We start from the raw sequence: 10,194 nt of genomic DNA, 5'->3' as shown, positions 1-10,194 counted from the left end.
TTCAACAATGGTCACCTCTATCCTCTTTTCTTTTTAATTTATTTATTAACGATTTAAGTAAAATATTAAATTCATCGGAACGTACACATAAAATTCAAATTGGCGATTTACTCATTAACCATTTACTTTATGCAGACGACCTTGTTCTTATGAATGACACTGTTTTTGGTTTGCAATCTTCTTTAAACAAATTGGCTGTCTATTGTGATAAATGGAGTCTTACTGTTAATATTGAAAAAGTAATGTTTTAGTTTTTAAAAATGGAGGAAAATTAAAAAAAAAAATAGAAAAATGGTATTATAAAGATGTTTTATTACAAGTAGTTAAATCTTACAATTATCTTGGTGTGGTGTTTAATTCAAATGCAATTAGTTATAACTGTACAAAGGCAAACAAAGCTCTTTTTACTTTAAAACGATTAAATCATAACCAATTTGGCAACTTACCAATACATTTGTGGAACAAAATTTTTGATGTAAAAATAGTACAGTACCAATATTAATGTATAGCAGTGAGATCTGGGGAATCAATGACATACCAATTATTGAAAAATTTCACTCTAGGTTTTGCAGATTCATTTTAGGAATAGGCAACACAGCTCCAACTATTGCAGTTATGGGTGAATGCGTGAAACTTTCACTTTCTGTTGCTGGTATTAGACATGCTTTACGTTATTGGTCACGTTTAATTAATGCAGATAATAAAAGTTGTATTTACAGTTGTTATAGACGGTTATGAATTTTGTTTTGCAAATCAGTGCAAATAATCTAACATTTACTACTAATTAGTGATTAAGTTTGCTTAATTTATTAATCGCTACAGTGGCGTACTCAGAAGAGGGAAGGGGAGCAAGTGTCGACCTCAGAACAGCGCCCCTACCATCTTTATCTCCTACCATGAAAAGAAGGTGAGCATTAAATAAATTAAAGCTGTCAATCCTATCCATAGAGTGCATATCTCCGCCCTGTGCCTGAATACAGTACCACCAATACACAGGCTGTGTATAATGGGCGAAACTGCAGCATACCCGTAATGAAATATTGGAATCACCCGTCGTATTCAGGCACATTGTTTCTTAAACGCTGACAGAATACGTGGGGCGTTTCCATTATTTTATTTTATGCTCGAGGGTAAAAAATAGAATTTCCGTGACCTTGTCCTTTGACTATTGTACAATTCCACTAAATATTATGATTTTGCGTAATGTTGCTAACAGGAGACAGACAAACAGCAGTAAATAATACACATAACCTCCTGGCGGCCGCTGGTGTAATAAATTACATTCGAGCAGTTTAAAAGAGTGACACTGAGAGCCAAGGACTTGATTGCATTTCACAGTCGACCTAAGTTTATAAATTACACTTAATTAAATGCTCAATCAGCGTGTTTATTATTCCAACTGCACCTATAGTGCAATAGGAGAGTGTGATATGGAAAACTATTAATAGACGCACGCCGCAAATCCAATAATCGAAAATCGTTATTTTGAGAAATAAAAAGGTATTCAATTTATTCAATGGACTAGTAATCGTATGGGGAAAATGTGTACACGTAGGTCTATAGAAGGATATTTGATGTATTAAGAAGAGCAGACGAAGCGTTGCTTACAGCAGATGGATTAAAACAATGTTTTTAAATAACTACTTGTAAAGCCTATTCTGTATATTTTTAATCACTTAAATGGAACCGTTGATTGAAGGATTGTTTTATTGGTTGGTCGATATATCAAATGCAGGTGGCAGCTCAGTAATTACGTAAACCCCATAATGGAGGATTATCTAAAAAATTTGTAATAAAAGAAGATAATTTGCAGAACTGTGTTTTAGTCACTGGTCTCCCGAGTTCTATCAGGAGGGCGCAGAAAAGAAGAAGAAGAAAAAAAAACAGACCTTCGCAAAAAGGGACTTTCCCTTGTGTTACGCGAACACCATACATGTGACGTGTACATGTGTTTTTCGTTGGTGGCAGCAAACACTGTTCACAAAAACCAATACTGTACTGTATATGGTTGGAAGAGGAAAATCTGACTAGGCCTACGATGCTTTGGTTTTCAGAATCAATCAGTGCAGCCATTACAAAAGCACAGCAGAACAATACTATTTTCCTTGTGTATATTAGAGGTATTTTTTAGATGGTTATCTTTTTTAGGAAAATCCTCCTCTTTTCATTCCTTCCTTGACCATCTAGCCTTGCCTTAAGGGCCTAGCCTAGGCTAGGTCAGGCCTAGCTAGGCCCTAGCCACTAATAATATAAGGCCTAGGCCTAGGCCTAGGCCTAGACTGTAGTATGTACAATACCTGCCATGATCAAAGTTTAGGTCTAGGCACCACGTCAGGCTTAGTTTAGTACTGTAAAGTGGCAGCACCAGGGATCTCCTACCCACCTCAACCCCATCCATGGTTTGGGTTGAGAAGGCGATCAAATTTTTAAGCACTTTTAAGTTAAGTAAAGTAGATGCCCGAATATGGCACACTCAACTCGGAAAAAACTTCACCAATAAATATTCAACTTAGATTAACTATGCTTTGTCTAGGCCTATGACTGTGTGCCTATATTTAAAAAACCACTGGTGGCAAAGTGCTGTTCGACAATGATTTTTCTGCGCCTCATGAAAATGAATCAAAAATTGCTATGTGTGCTTCCCGCCAGACATTTCTGCCTTTAAAACGCCTTGTTTTTTACGGTCCGACACCAATCATCAAGTAACAAGTAATATTACAACTGAGAATAAAGTGGTGTTTGTGCTCTCTGTTAATTGAAAAATTTGTTTTGCCCCACCCACAAATTTTTTAAATGCCTGCACCAACTTTAAACTGTTATGTGTTTTAAATCTACTGTAGGCACTAATGATGATGACACAAGTCGAATGGATGAAACATGGGAAGATGGAGAGGTTCAACGGATCTGCAACGAGGCAGGTATAGTTGCCATCAGGCTTAATGCCTCCAGGTAAATAAATTTTTTCCCTTAAATTTTAGGTATGCAGACCATTAACTCCATATACTGATAAAAACTTAAAGAAGGAATAGAAAACACAATGCAAACTGTAAAACATTGGATTTAAAATAATCAAATAATTTATCCTCTTGTAATGAAGCACATTTTAAAACAATTCAGTTATGCTAATTCTTAATTGATTTTAAAATGTCTGTGCAAAGAATATACAAACAGTTTTACACTATATGTTTGTCATTGAAAAAAAAATATATATAGTGAATAAGTAAATAAATCCAACCAAATTTTAATGTTATATCTTAGCAATTTAAATTTTATTGTTAAAATCAACTGAGTAGTTTATTGTTAAAGTTTGTTAAGTCTCATTCAATTGTAAAAAGAAACCCCAAATACACAAAAAAGGCAATGAATATATTTTTGTACTTTAATGACATTTTTTTGTTTCAGTACTGAATGCAATCAATTCAGTGAACATTGTATCCTTTTTTTTCTTACAATATTTCTGATATCCAGGATTTTTATTGTAGGAACTATAATCAATGGAGTGAGCCAATATGGGCACCCTTGGTGCTCTAAAAATTTCTTGTGGCTAAGAGAATGTTTATTTATTTGTTTATTTATGAGAAATCCCAGATAATCCCAGAAATTTTCAAACCTACTTTAGGAACTATTACTTAGGAAAAGTAATCATTATTTTCATCTACAATAAAGGTGGAAGTTTCGCTTGTCTTGTCTCCTCATATTCTCATTCCCATTTCTCAAAGTCCAGGAGACATTTGGCTATTGTAGTTTTTGATAATTTTGAAGTGATTTTTAACACTATTTTCTAGCATTGTATGCACATACAGATGTATGTTAGTGTTTAATTCTTCTTGATGTGTCCACACACTTACTATATCCTTTGTTTCAGAGCTGGACACAATTTCTAGCACACTCATTGTCCTGTAACAGAACCATCAGATGGCATGATGAAAATGATGATACAAGTAAATGTTTACTTGATCTGGAGTTGTGTGTGGTGGTGGTAGAATTAGTGTTATTCAGGGCCGCGACGAGGATGCTTCTATTCCACCATGACCCCAACAAGAGCCAAGAATATGCCAAACAGTAAAACTCACATTTTTTTTATTGGCAACCCTTAACAAACAAGATTATCTACACATTAAGAGGCTTAGGGAGTGGAGTTGATTTGGTTGTGAGAAAATATCCTCTAATGCCCTGACAGAAATTGATGACCCTAGGATGTAGAAGGCGAGCATCTTCGCCACCAAGCTAGTAGGTGTTCAGGCCACTGTGGATCAATGGCATGATTTTCTCATCAACTCTGCACTAAGTTTGTCAACACTTAAATCTTTCTACTTGAGATAGATTATGTTTAAACCTTGACCATGAATGATTTAGATCCTGTTGTATGTGTTCCGTCAGTGTCATTCATTGATGGTGGAAATGGAGTCTACCTAGAGGCAATCGCAGGTGCTGTAACCCCACAAGAACTACGAGAGAAGATTAAAAATATGATTGCGGTAATGTAATGTTCACTTAATTTTGAAACCATTTATTCACAACTAATGTATGGATTCATAAATGCTGGGCACTTAAAATATTTTTGGCTCTTTTTGAGGGGCGCTTATTCAAGAGGGGTGCTTATTCAAACGGGGTGCTTATTTGCACGAGTATGGAATGTACATAACAAATAATAATATTTAATTTTAGCTGAATAAACAGAAGATATAAACAATTTTAAACATATGTATACCTTCTGTTATTTACAACACACACACAAGTTTGCAAACATATACTGAATACAAATATATCCTGTACACACAAATAGATGTGTGCATGCATGTATGCACAAATATGTAAAGCTTTATTATTGCAAATTTTTGTAAAGTTTACTATTATCATTTTTTATGAAACAAGTTTACCTATGTCATAATGCCACACATTATTATTATTATTATTATTATTATTACACATTAACTGTTATTTACGATACATCCAATAATACTGACACATGCACACCAGTTTCTGATATTTTGTTTACTATCCTTCATGTAGAAAAAGAATATGTCCAATTCCAACCAAGCCTCAGCTGTAAGTACAACAGCAGAAGCAATGGATGTTGAAACACCAATTCCGCAAGCAGCCGCAGATCCACTAATGGCTGCAGCTCCCCAGGCAAGTGCAGCTCCTGTTACAAGTACAGTGACCCAGGCAAGTACAGCACCAAAATTTGCTTCAGACCAACCTGACAAAGTTCAAACATCATCTTCTGGTAGGTAGATATCAGTACATAGGCTCTTTGTACTAAAATTTTCTCACCTGTTATTATTAGTTGTACATATTAAATACTGTACCATATTATTAATATTATAGTAATATCTTTGTGTATTTTTTAATAGATTAATACATTACTTTATTTTGTATTTCAATGAATATTTTAGTGTATGCTCATTTACAAGAACTTAATTAAAAATATTTTATATTTTTGGAGCCATGAAATATAAGAAAAGTTCTATATTATGTTTTGCGAAATCATGTGAACACATTGCTTGCATCTTGGGCAAGACACTCTATCTAGTGTCTCATAAATTACAGTACTTGATAGAATATGAGCTTCTTATTCGGAATTTACCGGCATTTGACTTATACATGGGACATGTTACATGTGTGTTAGGGAAAACTTAGCAACACAGAATAAAATGCACATGGTGCATTGATGCAAAAAGTAAAGAAAGAGAAGAGAGCCTTGTTTTGTTTGTAAATATGTCACTCCCCTAGTTACAAATTTAAGTCAACATCATTAAAATGAAAATGCACCCGTTATGTTCTGATTGTTAAGTGGAAGTGCGCCCCCATGTAAGATATTAACAGCATTCGTTATTAAGAATAGTAACACTGTCGCCCTCTACAACAAAAGTGGATCTTGTGGAAAACAGATGAACAAATTGTGCTATTATATGTACTACTAGTTAACAGGGGACCTCCAAAAGCTACGTATAAGGGCGTATCATTTGTTTACCCTCACAACGACTGTACTGTGCTCTCTTCCATTTTTATATTCTTTGATGGATGGTAAATGTATTTAATGACCTTGTGTAGTAAGTGCTGCAAAGCAATACGGTGCTGTAGAGGAACAGATTATAATTGTCATGATTATCATTATTTTATTATTTTACAAGCTTCTGCAGAAGTTAATACAAGTAATGAGACCATAGAGGAGAGGGCACAGAGACTTCGGCAGAAGATGGTTGCATTGCAAGAGAAGAAAGAAAAAAAAAGGAAGGAGGTAGAAGCATTTACTATTTCATATTAATTTCTATGTACCGGTATATATAATATTCATTCCAATAATATTACAGGCCGATTTTTCTTGATCTTGTTCCATGATCTTTATCCATATGTGGCGACGAAAGAAAATTTCCACATAGTGCGGAGAGGTAAGAGTGATCGTGGTGTGGATTATTGTTGTAAACTTGGTCTTAATCCAAGGCGTTAACAAACTTGAGGTGTTAACAAAAATAGAACATATCATTATTCCTTTTTCACTATACTCTCCACTACCAATGTAATTTTCGGTGGAGATGCTCCTACGAATAATATTTGGTTCTAAGAAACTGCACTAGCCCCCAGTCACTGAGTGAAATAAGTTCAAAGTGTTCCTTTTTATATTGAAGTCCTTGCACCATTCCACTCCCCATTACATCTCAGACCTCATCATACTCTGTTCAGCTAAATGTAAAGGGCATCAAGGTCCACTACATCTATAACCCTTTATGTTTCTACCTGTAATTTGAAGACGTATGGAGGAAGGTCCTTTCCATTTGTTGGCCTAAAGCTAAGGAATTCACTACCACAGTCTGTTCAAAAGTCTCCTAATTTAATGATCTTTAAATGCTGTCTTACATCATTCTTATTTGACAATCTCTAATTTTCCTCCACTCTCCTGTTTTGTTTTCTTTTGACTTTCATTTATTTGTGTTACTTTTCTTTTCTACTACTTTCCTTTCCATTTTAACCATTTATTCTGTTTTTTTCTTTCCTTTCTTTTGATTTAGAAAAGCGTATACAGACGAATGCAAGTGCTCAACTACTTTGTTGTAATGCTGTAATAAATAACGAATAAATAATTTTACGGTTATACTAGTAATAAAACATAATAAAAAATATCTACCTAGATTTTTATACTGGAAAATGATAATAAAAATGATAAAACACTTAAAGTGACTGGAAGTTTTTCTGTTATATTTTGCTGTAAAATTATGGATAAACATTTTTTGAATGCACAAATTTCTATGTTCAAGTTGATAATTTTTATGTTACTTTAAAATGAGCTTTTTAATTTGAAAAATTATTTTTAATGATTTGTTTGTGACAATACATCTTTAAACAACAATTAAATTTAGCAAATTGGCTAAATCAAAACAATATCAAGTTTTTTTTATTATGGAAATACTGTTGATGTTTGCTAGTTAATTTATTCCAAGGATTATAAAAGATTCATATGCGACTGTTGTCTAGCAAGAAAAATGGGTTTTTATTCCAAGACATTATTCTAATTGTTGCCAGTATTTAAAAGCTATTAACTTGATTTATATTTATTTTTGTTCAGCTTTATTTGTTTAACTGTTTATCTTTATTTCTAAAAATTCATTTTGAACATTTTTTAAGACTGAAAAGAAGAAAGAAATAGACAGAAGGGAAGTTGGAAAAGCAATGCAAGAACAGAGGAAGAAAAACCAGGAGAGGGAAGCCATTAGAGCCGCTGAGGAACTCAAGAAGGAAAAGAAGGAAGAGCAGCAGCATAGGAAATTGGTCCGGGAACAGCTGGAGCGGGATAAGCTAGAGAAGAAAGCGAGGTTTGAGGCTGAGAAGAGAGAGAGGGATCAGAAACGGGAAAGCAGGAATATCCAGAAACAAGAACAACAAGATGAAGAAGAATTAGAAAGAAAGAGAAGACGAATGTGAGTCATTAAGTTCTGTCCAAATGATCAAATTTTCTTTGACAAAAAAACTGTTGTATGCCCATATATAGTCATGATGTGCCTATATATGGTCATGATGTGATGTCATCATGACCATATTTAGGCATATCACATGTTTTTGTCAAATAAAATTTGTTAGTCTGAACAGGTCTTTAAGCAGGGGCTCATCCAGGAATTCAGGAATCCAGGAAACTTTCACAGAGTGAAGGTTTAGACAACCTCAGGCCACCCAGATTGGGGCTGAGGTACAACATTTTATAGTTATGGAAATTCTAAATTGCTGGAAGTGGCACTCCCAGACTTATATTATAATATATTTTCTTTCTTTTTCAATTTTTTTATAATTTTGAAAAATTTAGGGTCCGGGCCAATTAACATTGTCATTGAATTCCACAAGATCAGCAGACTGCTAACCATCAAAGGAAATAAAAATTAAGATTATGATTGATTAAGTTTAAATATGGATAACTGTTTGGAAAGTGGATACAAGTTTTAGAAGGAATAGTGCACTCGGAGAGCAGCTTAACTCAGTCGGCTAATCTGGTGGTAGCTACTGTGTGTGCGCTGAACTGTGGAGATCTAGGTCCCCGGTTCAATTCCTATTGTTGCCTCCCCTTGTATTTCAGCTGGAGGGCTGAAATACAAGTTACAATAGAGCACCGTCTTTCGGATGAGACTTTTAAGCCATTGGTCCTGTGTGCATTTATGGGTCATGTGCATGTTAAATAATGCAGTACATTCTTTGGAAAGAGTAGGGTATTGTCTCCCGGTGTACTGCCCAATCACCACCAGAAGGACCCCACTGGAAATAAGTCTTCTTCTAGACTTTCGTGGGCTGTCCTTGGTGTTTAAACTTAATAAATCCAATCCAGTTTACTCCAGTTTATACTGATTGTGTTCAGATGGAGCTCACATTTCTGTAGGGTAATTCTTGGTAGTTTAGCCAATATTTAATAAAATCTAAAGCATTTGGATGCTTGATATGTAGTCTTGATATCTCCTATGATCTGCAGGGAGAGTGCTAGAATACAGTTTCGTCTGCCAGATGGTTCAACTTTTACGAATAGATTCCAGGCAACAGCAACATTGTCAGAAGTGCATGAGTTTATTAAACAGGTAAGCTGTTATTGATAATCCGATTACAAGTACAAGAAATTTTATTATCATAATTAATAAAGGCTATCGTTTTTTAGTTTAAGCCCACTGTCTCCAACCTAGATGTGAACCCTAGGCACAATTTATACATTGTACCTCTAGTGGAGGTATTTTTCCTTACCTTGTTTAACATAAATGAAAACATAAAAAAGAAAGCTGGTGATTGAAATGATTAGAATAAAAAAAAATGGCAAGGAACTTACTAAACTCCATGGCTAAAGGAATGTATGAAAGCCGACAAATTATATCCCAAAAAGGCGTGGCTAACTTCAAGTGTACTTCAGAGGTTCATCAGTTGCCAATTTAATTTTAGTCTTTTTGAATTCAGTGCTCACAAATACACTCCATAAACATTGAAACTAACATAAATTTTTGAATTCTACTTTTTAAAATCAAATGCTTATTTCATTACAGACAATCATGTCTGATGACTTAAGAAGTTCCTTTATGATGTCAACAATGTATCCTAGGCGAAACTATGATTCTGGTGACATGGGCCATACCCTCACTGAGCTCAATTTGGTTCCAGATGCTAGCATTATTGTCCTACCAGTAAGTTTATCTTTTAATTTTTTAGGTTTTGATTTGCATAATGAGAGCATAACATAATATCTATGTATGTGTTTTCCCCTGTTCATTGAATACAGAATCAATCATACAGTGTGCAACTTCTTCCATTCCCTGAAGAGTATCGTTCTTCCACTTCCTGGGAAGTAATCCTCTTCCACTCCTTGCGGAGTATTTCTAGTTTTGTAGCTAGCTTCTTTTACCAGGTACTTAAAAATATCATATAAATGTTAATGTGTTGTTTGGCTCTCAGAAGAGCAGTGCTTTTACTAAAAAGGTTACCGAAAGAAATTAAAATAGATCAATCAATGCATTTGTAATCCTGTGTACAGAGAGACAGATGTCTTGCATTAAGTATCTTGACCAGTGATAGAGTAGCATCAGTTTTGAACCTAAAACCAATTGGATGGAAGCCCAATAACTTACAGTTGCACCACATGTTTCCACTGTGATGCATATAATGTTCTACAATGTGAAGAAGTTGTTAAAGCTCTTACATTGGTAATTTGGTCCTTAGATCCATACTGACAAA

At 34.5% G+C, this 10,194-nt stretch overlaps 1 protein-coding gene across 2 annotated transcripts in view; it reads left to right on the top strand.

Moving 5' to 3' along the window:
- The window catches only part of LOC117110703 (UBX domain-containing protein 4-like), a 60,129-nt gene that overhangs the window by 48,003 nt on the left and 1,932 nt on the right, over positions 1 to 10,194 (top strand). The window contains exons 1-9 of one of the 2 annotated variants that reach the window (XM_033253471.1): positions 1,964 to 2,120; positions 2,841 to 2,949; positions 3,403 to 3,431; positions 4,357 to 4,478; positions 5,014 to 5,230; positions 6,138 to 6,244; positions 7,627 to 7,919; positions 8,954 to 9,056; positions 9,510 to 9,647. The exons of the other annotated variant lie outside the window; for it this stretch is intronic. Coding sequence (XP_033109362.1) covers positions 2,039 to 2,120; positions 2,841 to 2,949; positions 3,403 to 3,431; positions 4,357 to 4,478; positions 5,014 to 5,230; positions 6,138 to 6,244; positions 7,627 to 7,919; positions 8,954 to 9,056; positions 9,510 to 9,647 — 1,200 coding nt within the window. The 5' untranslated portion in view covers positions 1,964 to 2,038. Of the gene's footprint in view, positions 1 to 1,963; positions 2,121 to 2,840; positions 2,950 to 3,402; positions 3,432 to 4,356; positions 4,479 to 5,013; positions 5,231 to 6,137; positions 6,245 to 7,626; positions 7,920 to 8,953; positions 9,057 to 9,509; positions 9,648 to 10,194 lie in introns of those variants that run through there. 2 annotated transcript variants of the gene reach the window in all.

The sequence above is a fragment of the Anneissia japonica genome, unplaced genomic scaffold, assembly GCF_011630105.1.
Source record: "Anneissia japonica isolate Jap-2015-1 unplaced genomic scaffold, ASM1163010v1 scaffold287825_len194363_cov185, whole genome shotgun sequence".
Lineage (NCBI taxonomy): Eukaryota > Metazoa > Echinodermata > Crinoidea > Comatulida > Comatulidae > Anneissia > Anneissia japonica.
This window is presented reverse-complemented; position numbering and strand designations above follow the sequence as displayed.